Source organism: Centruroides vittatus, unplaced genomic scaffold (assembly GCF_030686945.1).
Source record: "Centruroides vittatus isolate TY-2023 unplaced genomic scaffold, ASM3068694v2 contig_1697, whole genome shotgun sequence".
NCBI classification, from domain to species: domain Eukaryota; kingdom Metazoa; phylum Arthropoda; class Arachnida; order Scorpiones; family Buthidae; genus Centruroides; species Centruroides vittatus.
Window position 1 is genome coordinate 65,401 of NW_027121030.1, and position 27,489 is coordinate 92,889.

Here is a 27,489-nt window from a genome sequence, read left to right on the forward strand (position 1 = left end):
CAGATATGATTATTCAGTTGGGTAATTTTGATGATTTATTATATTTTTTTTAATAAGGCCAATTTAAATTAAGTGGAAGCCCACTTCTCAGAAAAGTAGAGACGTCATATTTTAATGAATAATTTTCCTTTTGACCTGGAATCGGAACAAGTTTTTGTACGATTGGAAAAGTTACGCAGGAAATTCCGTATTTCCTTGATCTTTTGTCAGATTAAAAGTTACTTTTGTAGGATGATTTACGATTCGATTAAGTTTATAACAATAATAAAATTTAAAAAATTTAAATATCACTCATAGAAGTTACGTCATTATAATACACTATATAGCCCAGAAATAGCCTAAATTATCCTTTAAAACGATAGAAAAAATTTAATAATTTTATAAATGAATCATTTAATAATAATTACGTATTTATATTCCGGTACATTTTATTTAAATTATTTTGAAAAAGTGCCAGACGATAATTTGTAAAGAATTTTCGGAGCGCCACCTAAGTTTTTCGTAAATTTTTTTCTTTTTATTTTTTTATTTATTTTTTAATGTATATAATTTGCTCAGCGCTTGCGCCTTGGAGAGGAGCGCTGACTGGCAGACGGTATAGAGACTAGTTGCCGTCAAACGATTAAAGGAAGATGGCCGACGAGCAAGAGGTTATCAATACCGAAAATCAGTCGACGTTTCCGATAAAATTTAGAGAGAGAAAAGGTGCTTTAAAGAAAAAAAATATATCGCTCGTTAAAGATCATAAGTTTATTCCAAGGTTTTTTAAACAACCGACTTTTTGCAGCCATTGTAAAGATTTTATTTGGTGAGTTCCTTTACCCTTTTTTTCTCATATTAAGTTTAGTTGTTTATTCTTCCATGTTTACGTTCGTTTATAAGTTCTATAACGTTATACGCTTCGTAGACTCTGTTCATTTGTAGTAATAGTCCAGTGATTATGATTCTTAATGCTATTGTAAGCTGTATAACTGTGTGTGTGTGTGTGTGTGTATACATGTAGCACACACAACACATACAATACATACACAATATATACACATCACACAGTATATACTACAGACACACATCTCACACACAATGTATATACATATATTATATAAATAAATGCTGAACTTAGCCAGTATATAGATATATTGGCTAAGTTCAGCATTTATATAATATATATAATGGATTCCTGTTCTTTTTAAGATGAGGAAGATATTTTGGATTAACTTTAACAGCTATTCTAAACTTAAACTTGGCTTATATACACATCCATTCATTTACATACATTTTAACAGAATTTAACATTCTTTTTTCCTGATGATAAATTCTTCTGTATATTAAAGATTTGATTTTGTAAGATGTTTAAAAATATATTTAAACCAGTTTATTGATTGTATAAGTTGTTGTTTTTTTAAAAACAAAAAAATACCAAATTTTATAGCTTATTTGTATCATTTTGAGATTTCATTCATGAAATAGTATGTTGTTTGTTATTCATACATTTGTAACTTGATACATACAATTCTGAGGTATTAATTACTTTAAATGAGTTTTGTTTGTGTTGTCGTTTTCAAATAAAATCTCTAAAACATTTATAGTCTTTAAAATATTTAATTTTATGTTATATTATTTAAATTAACTCTTTTCTTTTTAGTTTTTTTTTCTGTAGATCTGTAAACAGGGTTATATTGCATAGGCAACACACTCTATCTATATTATGATAAAGTTCAAAGGTTGAATGGTTATATTTCATCCTTACAGTAGTAAGTTTTATATTTTCTTATAAAGAATTTATCAAATTTGCCTAAAATCATCCAACCGTGTCATTTATACAAAGTTCTGTTTAGGTAGGCTTACTTAGAAATCAGTTGAAATAGTTAAAAAAAAAAAAAAAAAAAGAGGAGAAAAATAGCTACATCATTGAGGAAATTAATGTTTTATTTATGTCTACATTTACTCAATTTATAAATTCTGTAGAAATTTAAACGATTAATTAGCTATTTTATTACTTCTACTAATTACCAGTTACATAATTTGTTTTGGAATTTTATGTTTAGCCGATTGTTTTATCATTTAAGAGTGGAAGGGATTTTTCTAAGCTTGTTAAGTAGGTAATACTTGAGTCATTCAGACTGAGCTAGACTTAATAACTTGTTGGCTGAAGTTCTGGCATTTAAATGATGTGAAGAGTATAAACACGTTAAAGATATGGCACTTTACCAATATGTACGAAACGTGTTGAGAAAGACATTGACCTATTTTTAACAGGCAGGAAAAAAAAGGGGACGAAGTAAAAGAAAAAAAAGGCAAAAACTGTAAGGGAATTTAAGAGTGGACGTCTGAAAATAAATGTTTTAACTACTAATCTCCTGGGATTTTATGTCCTTGACTTGTACTGTTGACAACCATAATTGTGCAATCGCTCGAGTTACGACCTTCTTTCTCACTATTACACACTATTATTGTATTGCAGATTGTGGTAGGTGATACGTTGCGTTAATTTGTAAATTAATTTATCTATTTTGTTTTTTAATTCTTTCAATAAATAAAAATTTCTAACTGCGCATTTCCCGTGTTTTCGATCCAGGAATCTTGAAGATAAACGAATTTCACAGCTGGAAATACAGTAGAAAATATATATACGTATTTGGAATCGATTTTACTATCGGAATTTTAAGGAATTTCTCGGAATATATTGTTGCGTTTCATTTAAAATATCATTACTCGAACCAGTACAGGTAAGGTATTAGCATCACCTGCACAGTAGCAACATCCCGTTAGCACGTTGCCATGGTTACTGCCATCATATCTTGGTACATCGCCTACATACTTTAACATCCCACGTTTATATATTGAAGCTAAACGTGTTTATAATTTACAAATCTTTTTTTTATTTTTCATCTTATGTTTGCTTATAGTGAACGCGTGAAATTAAACCTTATGTTAACACCTACATCAACTAGAATTTCTATTTTCTACTGAATTATTCCTTGGTGGAAAATATTGTATAGTGAAAGTGAGTGAATAGATTATATTGGTGAAAGAGCATTTATTTCTTATTTGTTTGTTTAACGTATCACTCTCGATATTTTTGTCTTAAAATATCCATTCCTGTTTTCTTTTCTTCGTTACTCTTACTTTCTAAATCATTAATTTAAAAAAATATATATATATGTATATATTAATTTAGCTGTGGAGGACGTCTTGACAGTTTTATATCAGGATCCAGCAATAATTTACCCACTTTTTTCGTTGATTTAATGCTTATAAAACACGATGAAAAAACGAGAATTTATTATATTCAGAATTCATTCCACAAAATTCTGGGTTTTCTGATGGCTCTACGAATTTCTGATATAAATAACTGATTAAAATTTGACTATACGGTTATGTATTACGCTCTCTGGAGTGAAATATGACCAATAACACCGCAGAAAATTTATATTTATTTATATAAAATCTATTTATTTTAAAGGGAAATTTTAAAATCTAATCGAGGGGTTAAGTTTCTTCGAATTTGTAATATATTTAAATTAGGAAATTACCATTTTTTTAAAAGAAAATTAGCCTTGAAGAACTCTTAAATTTTGCAGATGATTCATAAAAGTTTAGTGAGTTAAACTTGTTTTTCTTACATGTAAATCCCTATGTTTGTATCCAGATGTATGGCTTTACACACGTGCAAGCATAAAAATAATGTAATTGAAGCAAGTATTCATAAACACATCTACTGTGCATAATAATGAGAAGAATTCTGTACACTTTCCCTATCTGTGTTAAGTGAGAGATAGGCCTTAAAATGCAATTACGTGAAGTATTGACGCTGATGATATTGTTAACCTCGAATAGCCAACTCAGAAGAGCAATTTATCATGCGATTTCTCTTTGAAGGTCAAATTATTTGTAATTTCTCGTGCTGTTGAACGTTAAAGATACTTGTATAGAGGCCTAATTCGACTAATTTCTTTTATAAGAACAAGTGTTGCGAATTATGGACAGATGCTACAGTAAATCAGAATTAAAAATATATAGGGAGTATTTCATATAATAATTGAATTTTAAATAATTTAAAATGAATGCTAATATGAAATACATTTCGTATGCTTTATTTTATAACCGTGTGCTTTAATTTTTGGCTTCTTAATTCTAGAAATTTTTATTGAAAATCCGATAATAATGAACTTTTTTTTTTCCTCTCTTGGGTTATTGGAACTAACAAAAATTCCTGTAATTAAAGTAATTTCTGTAATTAAAGTAAGAGATTTGTTTGTTTTAAATATTTTTCCGTTAATTTTTTCCTTGTTTTTACATTATTTTTGCATGGTTAAATTCTACGACTGCTGAAATATATTGATTTATAATTCGGATAAATGATTTTTTAACGCATCCACGTGTTAAAAATAGAAAAAGTTTTCATAAAATGTCAAAGTTTAATCCTTACTAAGTCTGGATTTTTAATGGGAATCTCAAACTTTACTCCTTAAAAGTCCTTTGTCATTATAATTACTCAAAGTTACGGTAGTACTATTTAGTATTGTGGCAGAGTAAATTCTTTATAAAAATGTTCTTGACATTTTATTAATAAGATTATGTTCGTGAATGTCGACTCGGATTGCAAACAAGAGCATACCCTACATGTTATACACTTCAAAATGAGTACACGACTATGCTTAATTCAAATACATTCATGAAAAAGTACTTCTTTTTATCTGAATAGGCCGCGTTGACAGCTGCAGTATTATATTATTTAATAAATTTGCTCCCGGTGAGTAAAGGTAAGAAGTGGTTTATCCTGTCCATGCATCAGGAGCAGTTGGGGTTTTCTTCGCTGTTACTTGATGAACAGCAGGAAACACATTAGTACTGGAATATGCAGGCTTGCTAGCTACTGTAGGAGGGTGAAATCTTATATGAAGTAGTATAATTACATAAAGTCTCTCCTGTTGCTCCAGCTGAGTTAAGATAAGAAGTGGTTGATCCTGAAGTTGTTGAGCAAGTTGAGGTTTGCTAGCTATTATACTGTAAGAAGATAGAAACTTTGAATTACAGACAAAACAGGAGTCGTTTGAGCCCTTAAATTGGCAACAACAAGAGCAACTTAGTGAGAAGATCGAAGGAAGAAAACAGAGATAGATGGATTGGATTGAATAAGAGATCCAAAAAAAGTACTAAAATGCAAGAGATCTTTGCCCATCATTTGGATTAAAAACGATTGATAGAGAAAGATATTATCAGAAATTTGTAAATATGTATGAATTCGAAGAATACAAGCGATTAATCATCGTTAATCATAAATGATTAATGATTAAAAATATTCGGGCGTGCACTTTATCAATTTCCTTGTTTTCGTATAGATCAAATATAAATTCTTAGGTTTATCTGAAGATTCTTTATTATTTTCTTTATGTTCTAAGATTCTTTATATTTATTTCTTTGAATCAATCTGAAATTTAAATGTGGATGCATTATCGATTATTATAAGAGTGTTTTTTTTAATTTAATTCGATTTTATGAATTAACAAACTCCAGTTATCAGTTTATCGTTAGTTCTATTGTGTTTTTTTAATCCTTGCATCTACCAATTTAATTGCAAGCTTACATATTGAATTTTGCAAAATAACCATTAAAAATTATTCTGATTTAGAAACGTTGGTTATATTTTTATTAATTTTTTTGAAATGTTTCAAAAATGTTTTTTTGTAGGTAATTAAATATTTCAATTATTGTAAGAGATACAGAAAATCACGGCTGGTATCTGAGAATAAATTGAGATATTGATACGAATTTGATCATCTGTGGAGTCATTTTTGTAAGGTTTTCAACAAAATTTCTCCTCTTTGACCCTGTTACTGGATATTACAGTTTAAGAAATACACAATTCATTTCAGTTTCTTAATAACGTTTTATCCCCACATTTAACTTTTAAGTTTTATGGTAAGAATCAAATTATTATGATCAGAAAAATATGATAAACGACGTCTTGTCATTTATTACATACACTTACATAGACCTTCGTTATATTTTTAAATCCATTTTTTTTATATTTTCAATGGATGTGATTTACTCCACTGTATAAGTTTTGATTATCCAATTGTTTGGTTGAATTAAACATGTGATTGATAGAATCTTTTTTCTTTCCATGGTAGAATTTGGCATTGAAGCCAAGTAAATTTACACACAATTAATTCTGTCGTTGAATCACATGAGCCAAATATTGGGATTATATTTGGAAATTCAAGATTCGAATCTTACATTGTCAGATTGTATGAAGACATCAATGACATGATTGTTCTTTCATATATAAGCCTGTATATATATATATATATATATCTTCAGAGTGACTGTAAAATCTTTATGCTACTACTTTATGCAAAACACGATAAAGGTAAATTTCGCTTTAAAATCGAATAGAATAAATTTAATAATATATCTTCCCTATAAAAAGTCTTATTTAATTATAGTTACAGTTAAAATTTATATATAAAATTATTTCTTCTGAACTCTATTCCTCATCTTAAAATTGAAGATAAACGGAGAAATATCTAGAATATTGCAATAATTGAATGCAAAAATTTAATAAAGATGTATGGCATACTCTTTTCTTATTGAAAAATGTTTTAAAAGTAGTGCGAATTTCTTTTTTCGTGTCTGTATTTCAGGAAGATCTCTAAATTTGCGTGGTGTTAATCACAAAATTTGATTATTTATCATCGTGTATATGATTTAAATCATACTTTTGAGCCCAACAATGGTCGTGTAGATAGAACCACTGAACATTGATGGATTCGCGTGTGACCAACGGGCTAGTCACGTGAAGTTTTCCGGGTTTTCTTCACGGGTCTAACATCTAAGTAGGCGCCATAGAAAGTCCTCCCCTCGACAGATCGTCGTGTGTGTTGTCACGTGTCTAATATGTAAATAGGAATCAGTTTCTCATAGGAAGTCTTCCCTCTTGGCAGATCGCCCATGACTTATCCCATTGATCGATCCAACTCATTTCTATTTGGTCAATTGTTATACGGTAAATTATTATTCCAAATTTCACAGCATGACTTTTATGGGCACGTGTAGATCTAATCTTAATTTCAGTGCTATAGGAAATAGTCTTGTAATCTATGGAAGATACAAAACATTCTAGAGTTCGGAGGCTCAGGTCACTTACCTTTTCGAATCCTTTCAATATATTAAATTCAAAACAACGTTTAAAGAATTATATTATATATATATTAATAATTAAATATAACAAAACTAAAGGATATTTTAATATGTAAGAAATGCAACGGAGTGAATAATTCGTAACATGTTTTAGAAGGTCTGCCATATGCCAAATGCTCTTGTAGGCCACTGTCATACGGTCTGCATGAGTTTTCACTCTTAATATTCCCACAATAGTAAGGTTCCTTTAGCAGAAACTATTATAATTAAGACAGTCTACATCAGTTTGTAGTGAAAATCATGTAAGATAGAGACATTCACTTGATTCTATCTTATACAATAGTCTACATAGACTGAAGAGTTATCGTATAATATTAGATTTTAAAACGAGAATTCGCGTTTCAATCTGTATTTTTTTTTCCTTTTTTTTAGAGTATATCGAACAACATTTTTTTTGTTTGTTTCTTATCATTAATTTTATTGCGTGCATGTATTTGTTTATGTAAAGTAATGCTATAACTTGTTTATATGCATGCAATAACATTGTTTTGAGAGTGAGAAGTAAATAGATTATTATTTAATTTTGAATTATCGTTGAATGTATCTAATTAGATCAACTTTGTATTCATTAATACATTTGACCAGTGGCCAAGTGTATGAAAAAATGCCAATGAACACAACGTTGGTCGTGAGTTAGCAACGTGGCGTATTCCATGTTTCCTTCACGTTTGTAACACCAAAATAAGGGCCATAGGAGACATAGGAAGCCCTATACATAGGAAAGCCCTATCGGGAGGCATCCCCCCGGCAGATCGCGTGGCCCTATACAAACAAACATTAACACACGAGAAAAAGTATTGATTTACGTAAAATTTAAGAAGATTTTGGTATATATTTTTCCAGAATTTTAATATATAATGTCATTATTATAGTGTGCTCCTATAATAATTGAAAAATACCCCAATCTAGAAAATTAGTATTTGCCCTTTTCTTGAGTGTAGTTTGCAAAATTAATTATCCTCTGCAAAGATGGAAACGCTCGTTTCGATACCAAACGTTTATATTATCGATAATTTTAATTTTCAATTATTAAATAATTAAAAGAAAATTAGCACTACGTGATGGGAATATTTTATCGACAAAAACGACGATAATACGTTTGGATTTCAGTAAATCACACCAAGTATCAAATTACGTTTCCAGTAAATTTATTCGCAAATTGAAAATACATATTACATTAATCATTTCCTCTTCAACGTTTAAAGATGATATTTTAATATCACATTTTGTATGGAAAGGCCATACAGGATATTTTGTAATATTCGCTGCAAACAGGTGATTTCACGAAGGGAAATAAGACACAAAAATTCATACAAACTCCGGGCTTTTTGCTCTTGTTTCCTTTCAAGGAAAATAACTCTAAAATTTCCGGAAATTGTAACTATTAATAGAGGTCTTGATACGTAACCAAGGACGTAATGTTCAGATGAATGAATGATCGTAGTAAGTTAATTAAGTATCGTTGAACGAATAGGAAATGTAACGCAATCGAATATAAATAATCCATTAATAAGTTTCATGACATTTTAAAGACTTTTTTTTTTAAATTTAGTGCATTACAAACATCGTTTCGAATGTATTTCCGTATAATTTTATTCTATTTTCTTCTTGTTCTCGTCCTTTCTGTTATTGGTTATCGAACTGTCAATCACGATTTCTGAAAATGACAGCGAAGTTTTCTATGTCGGATTCTTTCAACAATTAAGAGCTGAAATTTAGAAAATTATATTCTAGACATTCTTATTTTACATTCTAGAATCATTTCCCTTTGGCTTCTTTCATTCGTATATTTCAAAGTTTTCCATATGTGTATCATGTATCTTGTATGGAATGTATGGAAAATGGGAATTTGTTTAATATTCTAACCAAGAGGAGACGTTTGAAGTTTAATTATTTGTAATACGTGTCTCTAATTAAGGATACTAAAAAAAAACAAAAGCATTCCGTTAATTTTTCATTAAATTTCATGTAGAAATCTCGAGTAGATTTTTATATTTCTGTGTAGATAAACAGGCAGACAAACCGCTTGATAAGAATTGTTAATTTCGTATGTTTTTTTTCTGTTTTTCGTTCAAAATTTTTGCTCATTTGACTAGAGAAAAAGGTTAAGCATGGCAATTTCTCGTTGCTTTCCATGCTCCATCAGAATCCATAAAACTTACCTCTTTCAGAATTCTTGTGAAATTCTCTATTCGTGTTTTCTCCCCAATTTAGAAGTATCGAGTTTGATTTTTAAGGGCTATAAATACTAATTAGTGTATCTTAGAGAAGCTTATTTGTTTGGATTAATAAAAATTAGTATGTTAAGTAACTAAACATTAAATTTGCGGACTTAAAAATATTTCGTTTATAGGGAGAAACCCTGATATTTCGGGGTTTCTTCCTGTGTCTAACATGTAAATAGGGGCAGTTTTACATAAAGACCACGTGGAGTTTTCAGTATTTTCTTCACGTGTAACACCCAGATAGGGGCCATTTCCCCATATAAAGTCCTCTTCTGGTATCCCCCTTGACAGATCGCCAATATGCTGCATTAATTCTATAATTCTGCATGTCTACGTGATTTTCTCCTACATAAATGATAAAATAATAATGGTTAATCAGCGAGATTTGTTGTATAAATTTATAATAATTATGATAGTTAATTAAATTAAAATACATATATTAATATCTTCAATTGTAATAAAATATTATTACTATTTTGTGATTGAAAGTTATGTACTAAATTTATATATTCTGAATATGAAATGCTTCTGAAATTCTGTAAATAATTATTAAAGGAATGCCTTATTGTGAACAATAAGTTAATTATTTACGAATAGTGTAATGACATACGACTAATAATGAAGTTATTTCCCAAATATTAATATTAATAACAATTATAATGACGTATAATATTCACTTAACGAAGTGCTCCAGAATGACATTTATCTTCGAAAGATTCGCGTTAATTAAAATTAATAAAATTTTTGAAGTAGCATGAATTTCATACTCTTCCATTCACACGAGGATCTCCATTAAAGAACAAAGCGCATTCTCTGTAATTAATTAGAAAAATTATATTTTTACTATGTAACAACTCGTGGAAGACTAAAGAGTTTAATAAATTAATAAAGATATTTTATTGGACGGGCATGGGCATACTAGTTGGGGGAGCAAGGGGCGCAGGTCTTCAAAATTTCAATTCTCTTCGCCCTGTAGACACTAAGAGGGCTTCTTTTTAGCAAATCTCGTTTAGCCAAGCCCATTGATTGGTGAGGGACGTATCCGGAGGGACCACCCACGAAAAATTCTTGGGGTTTTTCGACCCGTCCAGATTTAATCCTGGGTCCCCGAGCGATAGGCTGCCACCTTAACCAATCGTCCATCCGGCCTCAAGCAAAAGAATTTCAAAAATTATTAGTGATGGCAAATTAAAAAAACTTGATACTTGTGTTTTTATTCGTGTAAAAATTTGACTCCCTTAACCAGTGTTCCCCGTACAATAATAGTTTGGTTTTATTGGTATATGGCAACGCAACACGTGGACGATCTTCCAAAGGGGTGCTCCCGGGAGGTTTTTATCAGGAACTGTTCCCTGTTTAGATGTCACCAACGTGAAGAAAACCGGGAAACTCCACGTGTCCGGCCCGGCGTGAACCCACGAGCAACTACCAGTGTTGAGTGTTTCATCCACTCGGCCAATGTTGGGCTACGGTAATAAGGATGAGTATTTACCATTTAAGTTTAATGAATTAAATGCTCCGTTACCTAAAACATTTCATAAAATTTGAAGTACGAATATCATTTTTCTTTTGGAAATTTGGTATTTTATCGTTTGCAAAACTATTTTGCCATTTCTTGAAAGATAAAGTGTGGATATGGAACATTTTCATTAATAATAATAATGATAAATAAAGACTAACAGTATAATTAAAATTCACATTTTTATTGGTTTCTATATATAGGAATTTGAAATTTTGTATTTATTTAAATTTATTTACGTCGCACTTAGTAATAAATTCTTAGTTTATGCTATTTTGAGGCTTTTTAGTTTTGCTTTATTTCTGGGTGTTCTCATACGTTGTTCTCCGAGTGCGAAAAATGACATATTAAGAAAGATCTTTAGTTTAAAATCACTCAACTAAGCGTAAACGGAGATGAATGATGAGAAGTGATATATTATAATCATTTAAGAAGAGATAAAGTTGACAACAGTGATAGCAGGAGAACCATCCATCCATCTGGATAAATTTGTTCTCGCTTCTGTTATCCTCTAGTGATATAAGAACTACTTTTGCTGCATTTTATTGTCTGTACGTCGACCGAATTTTCGGTAACTTTATAATAAAACTGGGTTAAAATACATGGAATTTTATGAATTTAGAATGCTGTTTGGCTTGTGGCAACGAGACACGAGAGTGTGCCTCCCGCCTCCCGGAATGACTTTCTAAGGAAAACTGGACCTAAATAGGGGCCAATTTTCCTTAGACACGTGAAGACTCGGAAAACGCGCGACTAGCTCGTTGGTGAGGAGCGAACCCACGACCAGCGTTTGATGCTTCCATCCATTCGGAAAGTTTGGGCGAATTTAGAATGATGTATATAGCTTCTACTTTTATAAATTATATTACTTAATTAATTTAGAGACATAACGAGTTTCAATAATACTTAAGAAGAGAGAGAATAATTTATAATGCGAGATTTCTGCAGGCTTTTATGTATGAAGCATTTTATCACGAGTTAATTATTTACATAATTAAAGAGCATAATGAGATTATTCGCATTGATCCACTCTATTGAAGTCTGATCCTCTCTGAATAATTTATATTCCTTGTATATTACTAAAGAGGCAGAAGGAAATAATGCAGAGAGTTTTGATCATATTTATCGTTCGATATTAATTTACCAAGAACGAAATTCGTGAAATTTTTAATTTAAATCCGTTCAAACTCTCGATGATTTAATTTGCATCCATTCGTAAAGGATCCAAAATTCGAATAATAATAATTGAATATGAAAATAACATACAGGATGCCCGATAAGTCTGAAAATATACAAATTGTACTGGTCTTTGTTTATTCTTTTACACATAAAGCATGGTGCTGAGTAAGGAGGAACGAATTCCAATTTACTATATTTTTATTGGTGACCAGCAACCAGCGTAAAGTCGCCAAAGGGTTTAAAACAGGTTGCATCCACCGCTGTTTGTGATTGATGGGAAGTCTGGATGCATCTTTTTAAACTGTGGATTTCACTATCAAAATGATTTGATTTCTCTCCTCCTCACTCAGCTTCATGTTTTTATGTCCTGTTAAAGAATAAAGTTGAACCCTAACTCTTATGGTTTTCATATTGGACACCCGTATATACCTAATAATTTTCAGTTATTTGAGTAATTACGAGAAAAATTAATTCCTACAACAAAATCTATAAATGCATTCAGTCTTAAACTGATAAACGTGAATATTTCTGGTGCAGCTTTATTAAATTATTAATACAAGTATATATATCCCAATCTTTACGTATTTCAAAGCCGGATTGTTAACGCGACGCTATCAATTTACTTTCTTCGACTGGTAAATAATTTGCAACCAGATGAGAAAAATGTTCTATCGATTGAAAGAAAACACAAGGAATATTCTTAAGGCTACAATTTTCTAGGCAAATATAGTTGCCAGTTGTAATCAAAATGACTTAACCCATTCCAATTTTATTATAACGATTACTTATTAGTTAAACACGTAAGTCGTGTGGATAACAACGTGATAAGCTGCTGCTCCCTTTTGATGTTCGAAAGAAATTAAGATAATAAGAGAAGATTATGCATGCCCATGCTAACTGAATATTGATAGCTTCGTGTAATTACTATATGCAGATTATATACCACCTTCGAATACGAATCCTCGCTAAGTAGTTATATATTTGAGGTTTGAAAGGTGGTAAAAATTCAGGATAGAAGGTGAAGTAGCGTGTAACTTGTCGTTTTAAACGCTTTTATTTAACTTGATCTGTATCGTGTCCTGAAATCTTGCAACTCAAATTTCATTCACTTATAATTAAGATAGAAGGCTGAAACTTTGAAGACGTACAGTACATGATTTCAGGGGATAACCCACCTTCACGCTTTTTCCCATCCCGAAACCCGATAAACACAACCAAATGTAGAATTTACTTATGATTTGTGTGTGTATATGTAAATGCACTATATCACGGATCTGAAAGTGTAAAGGCGTGAAATAACGCGTTTTTATACTTTTTAGATCTATGAAATTTCAACGAATTGGTGGCATTTTGAGTTTACTCTATTGTGCATAAAATGAAATTCGCAGCACGAATTAAAAAAAATCGTTAAATTGGTTTGAAAAATCCTTATAAAAACTACTTTTCCATTCTAAATTCGAGTTTTATGGTACAGGTGATATGCAGGGTGTTCATAATTAAAGTACACGATTTTATAAAGATATAACTCGGGAACTAATCAGCAAAATGGCGTCACATTTGGGTTACGGAATTTTATTTAAAAACAATAGAATTAGTTACAAATATGTCCGCTAGGGCGGCAAATGACGCTGCAACACTGTCGTGGATAACGCAAAATGCCTCGGAGCTTAGGATGCAGTATGATTAAGTAACAGTAAGCTCGATATGCAAGCCTCCGTTGCCGGCAACATGCCGAAATCGCATGTTCAACTACAGCATGCAATTCATTTGCATAAACAATCACGTTATCCTGTTGCCGACAGTAGAACCAACACGACAAGCTTGCCGTTGCGTAACCATATAGTGTACCGCGTGTATCGTAAGCTTTGAGATGTTTTGACTTATCCACCACGGTGTTACAGTGCCATTTACCTTCCTAGTGGACATTTTTGCAATTAACTTTTTTTGTTTCGAATAAAAAATACCATCACCATAGACGTCGGTCTGCCGATTAGTTCGAGTTAATGCCAACATTAATCATCAAAATCCTTGTTTTATAAAATGTATAAATTTGTTTATGATTTGTTTATGAAATAGTCGATTGATACTCCACGTTCTGCACTGCAATATCAGCTCGAATAATTCCAAGTCGATACTGTAATGTGATAAAATCAAAGCCTGCGATAACTTTATTATAAATATGTATATATTAATGGAAAATCAAGAAAGTAAATTACTCTTATCTCTCGTCGAGTAAACTAAATATTATTATTATAGAAGTTTATCAAGGATATAGAAAATGGAACACAGATTAGTGCTTTTTATACTGATAGTTTCTCCGATACTGAAGGATATTTTTGTATTTTTTAAAAAATTCCAACGTTGAAAATTGAGATAAATGTATTTAAAGTACTCATTAATTAAACAGAATATCAAATACTGTGAAATAAATTTTTAACAGATAAATAAATTAATTTGATTTTATGTTAAAAATATTCTCAAATTGGGCTTTGCCGCCTCCTTGGGGATGGTAGAACACTCGAGGGGATGCGCGAGGGTAATGGGCCAAAAGTTCATTTTGAAACAATAAAATAAAAGTTACTCATCGCTGATTTACTTGGACGAACCTCCCTGCAAAATTTCACAAAATTTGTACAAAAGGCACAACAGTTATTAAGCTTCAAAGTGAGTGGGCAAAATCGTACCCCACCCCACACACTAATATCCATATATACAGAAAAAAAACCCCAACATTTCGCGCACTTCTCGAGGTTTCAAGGGCCATTTTTGACGGATCGCCATATTTTCTATCTGTTAATTCGTTAACTTCCTCGAAATAAATTTTAGAATTTTCACGAAATTTCTTTTAATACTTTGCTCCCAACTCACCAAATTCTTCAAATAGAATACATTACCTCATCTGGCATCTACTGAATTTTTACTATTTTGAGCGTATATTGAAGTAATAAGATACATGCTCCTTCCATCAGTTTTACTAAAAAAACTTCGGAAATATTAAGTATTAAATGTCAGTTAAAATTAACTTTATTAAGTATTAAGTAAATAATCTTAAAATTCTCTTAATATCACCAATATATTTTTTTAAATTAATACTTAAATTTCTCTTCTTGCGAGAAAATTTGAGAGAAAGGAAGTACAGTACGTTCACTCTAAAATTACGTTCTATAAAGGGGGTGCCCATTAATTCTTTATACAGTTTAAGGGGAGGAAAGCGCGTATCTGCCTGGATTTTCCCCACCCCATCTTATACAATCGTTCAAGATGGGGTGGGAGGAAATCAATGCATTTTACTAGTGGTATTAGGAGGCCCCACGTACAAAGAGGTGACTTCGGTGTTATTTTCCGGGAAATTTTTGGGGAACCCCTGTATAAACGCGACCTCTGAAGGACCCGCTCACTCCGGCAATCTAGGGCCCCCGATAAGACGCCAAATTAAATTTCGATATTCTTACTACAGTAACGAGTTTATAAAAGATTGGTTTGGGGCCTTCCTGTTGGTGGAGTCACCAGGCAATTGCCCTTAGGATAAAGCGTCACTGGGTATTATTTTGATGCGACTTACTAGATGTGTCAGAAGTTTTGGAGGTCATTTCTTCATTTTTGGACTTCACGAATTATTGTACACGCGTAATTAAAAGGGAGAGGTTTGCTAAAAGTATACACCGCTGTACACAGGGAGGGAGTCAGAAAGGTACAAAAACTGTACGAGTAATTAATGGGCGGCCCTATAATCGATTTTAACTTTATTGCATGTTAAAAATTAATTTTATGGCAATTTTTAAACATTAATAAACTAATTTAAGAGCGATTAAAAACATTTGAAATACCTTTTAACATTAAATACTGTTAATAATCTGCTAACGTTTGCACGTTGTTTGGCGCACAATCCCTCAATTTAGCGCACAACCGAATGGGTAAAAGTAGCAAAATTCTAATCATTTTCTGGACTCCGATACGTCGGTGAAGGTCAGCAAGAAGGTAGTTTTTCTACTTTTCTTGCATTTTTAATCACTCGAAACCGATTTAAATGATGAATTTAGGCCTTTCAAGTCAATCTGTTTCACTGCATTCAGCGCCATTTTGAATTTATATGGAACGAAATGCGTTTCAAAACCTTATACTTTTTACTTAGATAATATTTTGTAGAGGTTATTCGGATCTTTTAACAGTCAATGAGGATGTTTAAATATATTTCAACATTACTTTTACTCAATGGCTGTTTCCTGTCCACAATTAAATCATTTCGAAGGTCATTTTACTTCTGGGAATTGTGTTTCGTACAGTATAACAAATGCTAATTCCACTTTAATAATTATTATAATAAAGAAAATGTATTTTTCTGCTTATTTTTAAGTGAATTAATTTAATTTAATGCGTTTTTTTCCTCTGTGCGCCACTTTTATTTATACATTTTTTAAAAGTATAAATTATGATTTGATTTTAGTAAATATTTTACACATTGATAAGAATTTTCAATATAGAGGATTGAATTATTATTATTATTATTATTATTATTATTTTATATTTTAAATATATATTTATATATACGGTAACTTGTTTAGAAATGTTAAATGATTTACTTAATACAGTCATAACTCTCAACAACGGCCACTACAGAGACATTGGCCGTTGTTCGGAGGTTATTCTGTAATTGTCAGTTGTATGGAGGTGGCCGTTGTTGGTAAAATATGTTTGGGTGTTAAAAACGTAAAAAAAACCCGGGAAACTCCATGTGGCCAGCCGATTGGTCGGGCTTAAACTCACCACCAACTACCAATGTCCGGTGATTTTACCCACTCGGGTGCTGGTGGATTCCGTTGTTGGGAGGTGTCCGTTATTAGAGGTTCGACTACATAATATAATACACATAAAGAAAATAATTAAAAGAATAACAGCATAATAAGAATACATAGACATGTAACAGACATAGGTAAAATGTTCGTATATAACAAGAAACGTCAACAAACTGTATACAGGAAAACCTCCTAAGCGGGAAAGATATTCGGTACCGCACCAGTCCGCTTTATACAGGTTTTACTGTACATTACGTCTTTACTTAACACTACAATAAATATCTCTAACTTTGAATAAATCGATCGAAACCTCATTAAACCCATAAACACCCTTCTGTCAATATTCAACTAGTATATAAATTTCTCCAACACATTACATTACCAAAGATCGGTTTAGTCGAATGGGAAAATTGTAATTTTAATATATTTACACATTTACATAAATTCGTATAGGAACTTATTATTTAGATAATGGAAAACAAGGATTAATACTTGGGAAAATGATAACGTTCTTTCGTAATGGTGTGGGCCACACTGGCAATTTGCCAACGTTAATAAATGTGGCCAAGTATTTTTTTCCATTTTCTGGCGTTTTCTTTAATTACATTTATGCAAACGAGGGGTGAGACGTATTGTTTTCATCTCTGTTATAGAAATTAATCACATATTATTATTTTTTACGAATAATTGCTAATTCGCTATCGTTTCGATCAATCAAACTGCTCGATTTACACCAGTTACAAATTGTAATTTTTAATCAGAAAATAATTGAAATTTATAAATTTTTTTTTTAATTTTATATATACAAAAGGCGTGCCCAGTCTGCAATATTAGACATGCAAATCGGGCTGTAGCCTTATAATGGAGTTAATGCATATTATATGGAAATGCATGGCTTTTTAATAACATAATTTATCATTTTATTCATTTATCAGTAAATACGAGGCGTTAATTTATGCAAAAAATTGAAATTATTGCATTTAAAATGGAGAAAAATAAGCATTTTTTAAAAATTATTTTTGCTCTTCACGTTATAATTCTAGTGGGAAATTAATGAATGTTGTAGATTAGGTGCCATTTAGGATATGCAATTGTTTCAATATATGGAAATTTTCTTTATATTGATTCACCCCTGGACGGAAATGAAGTTAATTGATTTAATTCCTCATCCTCTGAAGAGAAATATTTTCCTTAACGTATTTCCTCTTCACAACAAATCGATTTTGTGCTCTATGCAGTTGTATTGCACCAAAATCAGTATCAGAAATACATGCAGTTTAATAATACCTTTACGGATTTAAATTAAAATATTCGATTAAATAATTAAATGTGGATGTAAAGATCCCTCAACTGCTGCTGTTATTCAATTAATATATTGGCTTTTATATTTTTTAATTATTATTATTTTTTTTCTTTTAATTTTTGCTGGTGTTGTTTGGTTGTTGATCTTGCCAGAGTTAAATTAGAACAGTTGACACTTTGCATGTATGTTTTTTAGCTTCTTAGTGAGACAAATTCAGCTTAAATTGTTGAGTTATAATGCTGTTTTCAGCTCTGTTATTCAAGTTAAACTTGTAGTTTAAGCTACAGATTACAAGGAAATATGCAATTTTACTAGTCAAATTCCATTCCAGATCCATTTAGAATCGTATAAAAATGCGAAAAGATCAAAAGATTTGTAATTTATTTTGTAAAACGAGACAGAAAACATCCCCCCATTCAATGAGAAAAATTTGCAAATTAGGTGATAATATATTAGTGTCAAGTTCTTTGTTCAATATTGTCGCTTCCAATTTAATATACATTACTGTTAATCAGATGAGAAGGAAAAGCTATTCTTACAATTACAATTACATCACAAAATGCAAATAAATGTATAGATTTAACGTATTTAAAATAATTTTCTGTCATCTTACTTCCAATTATTGCATTAAAATTGAAGTAAATTATAAAATACAGTAAAACCTGTATAAAACGGAAACCTGCCTAAACAGGAAAAATTCTTCGGTTAAGAACGATTTTCTTTGTTAGAAATAACCCGCAAAACCGGAAAAATATCGATTCCGGTTTACGCAGGTTTTACTTTAAGCCTATATAATTTTATTCACGGTTAATTTATAACACAGTCCACTAATTGTAAAATTACCTTGTTAAAATATGAAAATATGAGGAATGTATATACAGTAAAACCTGCTTAAGTCGGACGGTACCGAATATTTTTTCGGTTTGGCAGATTTCCGTTTTAAACGGGGTTTTTTTAACACAGAAAATCTTCGAGTTTTGCAGAATTTTTCCGGTATAGGCAGGTTCCGTTTTTAACAGGTTTTACCGTAAATAGGACATAAGTTTGACTGATCGATTGTTTCATCTTTAAAAAGCAACAAGGTTTCATAAGAAAAATAAATTTAAAAAAAAGAAAACAAGCAATTTTTATAATGGAAATTCAATTTACACTCCTAATATTACTAGTAGCAGAAGGATTATGTGAAAATCAATGGCGGCTGCTTAAAATGATTGAACGTTATCCACATATATTCTATTTTTCCTCTAAAATCTCATTTAAAAAGAAAATGTTGACCACGAATTGCGTAACTTTTCCGGCTGTTATAAAATTTTATTTAAAAATAACTTTTACATTATTAATACAATTAATAAAATTGAGTGTGGTGCCATCTGTTATGAGATTTTGTTATAAAAAGCTTTTTATATTTTTAATTATTATCGAATGGCAAAAAGCTTAATTCTGGGGAAGGGATTAGTTTTATAGAATATTGTATATGCTAATAATGAATAACATCTTCATTAAGTCCGATCCTTCTCGAGATACGCGACCACCCTCTATCTCTCCATCCCCTTGACCTTTCACAATCAAAATTTATTAGCATCAATGTCCCTTATATACAAGTTACCGTGCCAGATTTCGTTTTTTATCTTCGCCTTTCCTAAGATATTAAGCGAAATAGACCCAACACAGTAATTATACAACACCAAATTATATTCCATTATATTATATTTTCGTGTTAAAAAATACAATCGAACAAATTGTATTATTTATTTTATATTTTGGAAAACGACTTGTTTATTTAATTACAAGGACCACCCAAGATTAAATTTTTGTACGATTTTGTTTTAAAACAACTTAATTTTACATAGAACAAATGGAACCTTCCAAAATTTACTGAATAACCGGTTTAGAACTAACTTGGTTGAAGGATTTGGGGTTAAGGATTGGCTCCAAATTGTTGTTTCGATTTTTTTTTAAGATAAAGAAAGGAATTTTGTAACATATTCGATTGGAATTTAACCTGTGAGTAAAAATATATTTTCCTATTTTAAATAAGGTCCATCACTTATCGAGTGGATGAAAGCCTGTCGCGGTTTCGCACTTGACCACCATGTGTAAAACTACTGGTCACGTGGTGTTTTTCAGGGTTTTTTTTTTTAATCCACGTGTCTGACACCTAGATAGAGGCCAACTTGCCATAGAAAGTTCCCCTGGGAGGAATCTCACTTGTTAATCTTTTAGAGTTGTCTCGTGTGTATATTAAATAATAAGGACATAATCTAGTTTTCTCTATAGAAGACCTGTCATAAACATGTTAAAAGTACGAATGTAACTCCGTAGCAAACACTGTAAATTCCATACATTGCCATCATTCAAAGTGGTGATAAAAATATACATGATAATGGCTATGTTTATTGGAATATATTTTTCCTTATGTCTACTTAAGATTAATGAAATAAAAATTTTTTAAAAAATATGAAAATTCCTTTATTAAAATTTTGATATAAAGAAAGAAGTACTAATCAACTAAAATCAACTAAATAAAGATGGAAATAAAGCCAAGTGTTTAATTAAAACTCAACTTTGGGTTCATAGTCCATAAAGAAAGAAAATTTGCTTGTTGACTAACCGTTCAATAATATAAAGTGAATTGTAGTATATAACAAAGGTTTTTCAACAGTTGCAAAGTGGATTCTCCTATATTTGACACGAGAAAATTTCACATTTTTCAACCAAAAATCCATTGAGCAATATTTAATCCATTGATTCTGTAATGTTAACTTCAGCCGAATCTAACGAGAAGTTAATGGGATGTGTTGTTTTTTCTCTTTGTTTTACAATAGCCAATTAGTCAGTTAATAGAAAATTAGGACTTGTTGAAGTTTGTAATTAATTTGTTTCGCTAATCGTAAATTCGATGAAATATATTAAATTGCTTTTATTTTTAGTCGTATATTTGACGATTATTCTAATTATAATATTTTAATTATTGTTTAAATCGGGTGAAAGGTAATCATAAATACATTGTGCTTCTTGTGGTCGAAATTTGATTGACATTTATTCGATTTACTTGAAATGACAGTTTGAAAAAAATTTTACAACTCAATCGTCGCCTTCTCATCCATTTGTCTGTATACATTTGTTTATATACAAAAAGTACCGCGTGGTTCCCCATCCTTAAAACCTACCCCGAGCAGTTTTTTGTGCTTTGCAGTTTCATTATTGTAAATAAATGTAAATTTAGTTACTAAGACCATTCTTTTTTTCACCCTCTCCCAACTCAACCTCACCAATCCCTACCCCCTCTAGAGCCCGAGCACACGCATAGTTGTCTATGAAAACTTTTATGCGTTTTTTTAATGTACAGTTGTTGATAAGACAATAAGTCGGCCATTTTAAAAATAATTTCTTTTGTTTCACGCAAAACGCTTTTGATTAATAAAAGGTGTGGTTAGTTACAGCGTTTGCCAGCGAACAATTTATCATCCGTTACACCAAAAAATATAGCACTTGACCTTTTCTATGTTTTTATTGCCGATTATTCTAATATAAAAGTTTCAGTTGTACTAAAGACATTTTTGAGGTAATCTTCGTGAAAAAATGGAAGCTTTAATAATTAACTAATTGCCTTTTTTTAAGTTTTATTCTGTAAAAATCATTAAAACAGATGGAATTTCGTCACTCTGTCTTGATTTTGGTGTTAAGATTAGAAATAAAAACGATTCATACAGAAATTTTTGTATATTATTTTAAAACTAGCTGTATTGTTTGGGATTTTCAGGGGGTGAGGTTGGGTCGAGGGTGCTAAAAACAATTGTCTTAATAACATGTACATTGATTAGTTACAGTGATGAGACTGCAAAACACAAAATATTGCTCGGGCTTAAGCCAACCACCCTCTTAACTTTAGAGGTGATTATGGTGGGGACTCCCACAATATTTTTTCTATGGTGTGGAAGAATATTCATTCCAAATTTGGTGAGGATATATTCAACTGTATAGAACCCTTTACCTAACATACATATATATTTTGACTTTTATATATATAAATATCGGAATATATCAGAATTTCAAGTAGCATTTTATTTTTATTTACTATTTATAGCGTAAATAAAAGTAAATGACATGATAATGTCGCGTATTGTATTATTTACTATAATAAACAGCATTTCCGTATATCGGTCGTCTAGATTAAATTTCATACTACTGTTTACAATGCATATTAATGTATTATACCCGTTTCTTTAACATAAGGCTAATACATTATATTGTGTCGTAAAGGTAAATTTATAACTGGCTTATTTATTAAGATTTGGCACAAATCTAAGTATTATGCTCATAATAACTTAGAGTCAGAATTAAATTTGCTACCTTTCAATTCTTCACACAGACTATTATTTCTGTAGGTCAAGCTTCCTTGTACTAAATTGCGTAAGTACATTTTCCTTCTTAGTTTCCTAGTTATTTTACTAGATTTATATCGTTTTCCTCTGTATACTTCGTCATTTCTATTTATAAATACGATAATATGCCAAATATTAAACATTACTTAAGAATATTTCATAAGTTTTATATGTAATTTCTATCTTTATTGCTGTTTATCTATGAGCTTTTTTTATGAGCGTTGTATCTTCGTCTAATCCTTTATTTGTGTTTAATTATACTGTTGAAGTTTGGCCCTTCTTTTTAGGAAATTCGGGTCAATGATACGCTTTATAAGGAAGTGAAATGCGGCAGGATTACCTAATTCACTCTGCCTTTATTGACTAGATACCAACAATTGCTGATAAGATTTTATATGTTTAATTATGCGATTACCTTAAGATTTAGTGTTGTTGTGTTGTACAGGTGATATGAAATGAATTTCTGTAAAATTCTCTGCATAAATCCCACGTATTCGATTACAGAATTCACTTACGCTTTAAACGAATTTTATAATTATGCGTTCTTCAAAAAGTCATATAATATTTTATTAAGCTTTTTAATAACTTTATTATTTATAAGAAACAATAGCAATCTCTGCTTATAAGAACTGAAATTCTGAAAAAATGATAAGATGTCAAAATTTATTAAGTAAACAGAGCGGCATGCAAAGGGAAACCACGCAGAAACACATTGAAACTTTAAGTTATATCCACGCTAATTTATGGACATTCTTAACAGAACCGTGTAAAAATGCTGCAAACACATACAGTACAATGTAAAAACTATCGACGTACAAATTGCATAAGGAGTAGTTATGGTTTTCTATTCTTGTAGTTGTAACTAGTCACGACTTTTTTGAATTGCACGCAATACCTGTTATCATAATCTTTAGATACTGTACACTGTGCCCTTTAGTGACATTTGTAGAAAACTTCATATCATCTCTATATATTCTTATAATTCATTTTTATAAAAATACTAGTTGCATGTACCCTGCTTTATCTGGAATTTTGAGGGGGTAGGTTGGAATATGGTGACAAAATCAATGGTCTTGGTAACTAATACTGTTGGTAAACTGTACAAGTACCGGCTTAAGTTAAGGGGGGGGGTTTAGGGTAAGGACTGTATTTTGATTTGTACACTATTATATACAGAGGTAATTGTTAAATGTATGGCTTTTTTAATTTTAAATGTAATCATTCATTCAGTAATTTAATATTTTTCCGTGTTCTTTTTATTAATTATCAATTAGTGATATCCCTTTTATATACTGAAAAGAATTTTCCTTACTTCATTTATGACATATCAAACGAAGATCAAATTTGTATTAAAGAGTAGATCAACATTTAATATTATGTTTATGAGAATATCATTAAATTATACAGGTATATAATTCGGTTACATTCACTTATTTCCTTGCAGTTTCTTGGTAAAATTTGAATTCGGAATTTCTGCTTCAGTTATTTAATTTTCTCGATGATAGAATATTTTGTAGTTACTGTTCATATTATTAAAACCTCTCATAAATAAAAAGTGGCTGGGTGCGTATCTAGTCGCCGTGTTGATTTTTGATTGCAAGAAAATCTGCAACAGTCTAACAAAATTGATGTGATGTGACAAATGATTCTATTTATTTGTAGAATTTTAAGATTATTTTTGAAGGTATCAACATAATTGATGACCACGAAGAAAATAGACAATTGAAATTCATGTTATTTTTGATAACGTTTGTTTAAAATAAATCACGCATGCCCAACTTTTTAAATCTAAACACCAGAAAAACAAGAACCTAATATTGGCTCACTTTAAACTGAGCCTGGAGAACTGAAGCTACAGGTTGAGGCACGGAAGCAGAAAGGTCTCGATATCTCTGGTGAGTAGAATCTGTTCCTACCTGAAGAATATCGGGCCGCAGTCGGACGAAATTCTGAAATGGATCAGAAAGACAGTAGATCCCATGTTTAAAGGTCTCAATGTTAAGGTTCAAGTTCAGATCTGGTGATTGTTGTGGCCAGGTCATAAGTGAAAGTTCATCAAAATATTCTTCAAACTATTTGATCACCATCCCGATCTTACGATGAGCTGTGTCTTGTTGAATCGTGCCATCACCCTCAGGGCCGGATTTACCAATCCAGCGGCCCTGGGCACAAATTCGGTGGGGGTCCCCCCTTTAAGAGTAGGCAAATTTGATGATTTAGAAAATTTACAAAAAATACTGTACTTTCAATTAGATTTGAACTAGGAAGTTGTAAATTTCATTTAAAAATAAGGTTATTGTAAACATACATATATTTTATTGTGTAAAACTAATTATTTTAATTTAACTGAAAAATACCTATGTGAAATTTTTTCCCGAAATTTTCCGATGTTTAATAGGTTTTTTTCCGGGTTTGGTTTTCTCTGCCTGTTGCCCTCATGATTAGGCCACACTAGGCTGTCGCGGTAATAGAAAAAAAAATTATGTTTAAACATAATTTTTTTAAGTTTTGTGGGGGCCCTGGGCACAGGCCCCAAATGCCCTTATGTAAATCCGGCCCTGATCACCCTGGCTCCGGAGCTAGGGTGATGGCATGATTCAACAAGAGCAATCGCGCAACCTTCTTTCATTCCGTTAGGGTGCAGTTTTTTTTTATATGCAGACACGTCAGTTTGCCAATTGTAAGAGAGCGACACTGTTCGGGCGATGATTTCCATCGCCCGAACAGTGTCGCTCTCTTACAATTGCCTTTGGAACATAAATCCTTTCAGTATTCTTTGGACACAGCATTACTCTTCAGCCACTTGTTGCAAACCCTCAGCCCGTCACTTTTTCCAAATATTCGTAAGGCCAACCGTTTGACTCGGACGTGCCCCACGTTGGTCTACAATGTGTCCTTTATTTAACTCTGTTAAATTCTTTGCGTGCCCCATTTTTAGAATGTGTCATGTGGGCATGAGATACTCTTTCAGCTTTTACTATCTGACACTTTATATACATTGCGTTGCATGCGTGCTGCGGACATTGATCCATTAGAAATATCTGAAGTCTTATTATTATTGTTTTTGTTTTGCTTGAGTGTGTGTATATAAGCATATTGTGTGTTGTAAGTTTGTGCAAAAAGTAAAAGAATTTGTAACTCAATTTTTTTAAGCTTCCACAGATAAATACTTTATACAACTACAATGTAAGAAATTGCATTTGTATTCAAAAAAGACATACAATTTTCATTAAAACACAGGAATAGAGCTATAAGTAATCACTAATATTACATGATTTACAAAATTACAGTATTTTTCTTTTAAATTTCTAATAAACTCTACTTTAAGAAATTAGTTTATCCGAAGATAAATGAATTTGGTTAAAAATCTTAATTAGAAACTTATATCAAACCTAAGTTTTTAATTTCTTCAAATTTGATACAAGAAATGCTTCTTAAAAAAGTATTTCTGCAAGCTTTCTATGTAATTTTGCTAGCAGTTTAGCCGAGGAAAAGTTTTGTATAATAATTAATCATCTAAACGTCTTTAATTTAATAACTCTTCTTTAAATTAAATTAAATAATTAGGTCAGAGCTTCTTCTCAATTTATAATTAGTGTCGATATTAGTTATTTTCAGGGTTACTTTTGTCCCTATTTATAAATGCTGAGTCAATATATTTTTTTTTTAAATTAAAGAATGCCGTAATATATACAAAAACTAAAACGTTTTTCATCTTCTAAAGTCATCGACGTCTTCAGAGAATCGTCAAAGGTGAAAATTACGCATCTAACTAACTCGAGATTCGATAATGAGGATACATTTGTGGCTTGCTTGGGATTTGAATCCTCATCTTGAACCAGTTAAGTTAGCAAGGACACAGTTCGTACGGTCTTCTAATGGGAATTCTTAGCTTTATCCTCAGAACACTTAATTAATACGAACTTTAGACAAGTGTAAGTGTCTAGAACGTTGTTAATAACTCTATAAACTTAAACATAACCATATTTATTAAGGAAATATTAGAACGTAGGATTATCAATAATAGCATAACTTTTATTCTATGTTATTTTACTGTTTAGATGATACTGAATTACATACGTAACATGAGGTATTTTCGTGATTGTATGACAATTCTCGTAGAAAATAAGTTACAAAACTTTACTAGAAAATAATAAGATTATTTACTGTTAATTAAAAGCAAATAATTTGATGTGGAGTAAGATATGAGTGCTTGAAAAAATATACCCTAAAAAATAGGGATCGTCCGTAAGTTACCTAACGCTATTTTTATACATTCAACTACCATCCCGTCCCTGTAACGTTGCTTAACCGTCACACTTATCCACCGTCAAAATTACGTAACATGTCGATCGACTCCCCCTTAACTGTACTAAGGAATAACACACAGCACGGGCTCTATGTATTATTACATTCACTTTATTTTATTACTTACCAGTGACATAAACAGTAAGTTCTCTACGCAACACTTCATTCTGTTACTTTAGAATTGCGACCCTAGCGTTACGTAACGTTGTTATAAACATTCTATCCCCTTGTAACGCTTCGTAACACCTGTATACCCATCCACATATCTGCGTTACATCATTTATGGACTATTTCTAGTAACAAACAGATCAAATGCTTAATGGATTGTCAGTTAAATGATAAGACTTTATATTGTTTGAAACAATAGTTTGAAGACACATCATTCTTTCTTAATCTGCGCCTTTCAGACATGGCGAAATGCTTGACGATTTAATGATTAATGATGAAAATAATTTATCTGAGGCTTTCTAAACTTGAAAAGAAATGCAAAAAGTAAATTGACACAACACAATTTATACAGTTGCCCCCTTTTTTGATCAAATATACAAAATGTATTACGAGTTATTACGATATA

The 27,489-nt window shown here is 31.1% G+C and overlaps 1 protein-coding gene across 3 annotated transcripts in view; it reads left to right on the forward strand.

Moving 5' to 3' along the window:
• Positions 1-456: 456 nt before the first annotated feature.
• The window catches only part of LOC136969051 (protein kinase C, brain isozyme-like), a 56,579-nt gene continuing 29,546 nt past the window's right edge, over positions 457-27,489 (forward strand). The window contains exon 1 of one of the 3 annotated variants that reach the window (XM_067263134.1): positions 457-808. In XM_067263134.1, the coding sequence (XP_067119235.1) occupies positions 633-808 (176 nt within the window). In that variant the 5' untranslated portion in view covers positions 457-632. The remainder of the gene's footprint in view (positions 809-27,489) is intronic. The other 2 variants (XM_067263133.1, XM_067263132.1) reach the window with 2 other exon arrangements.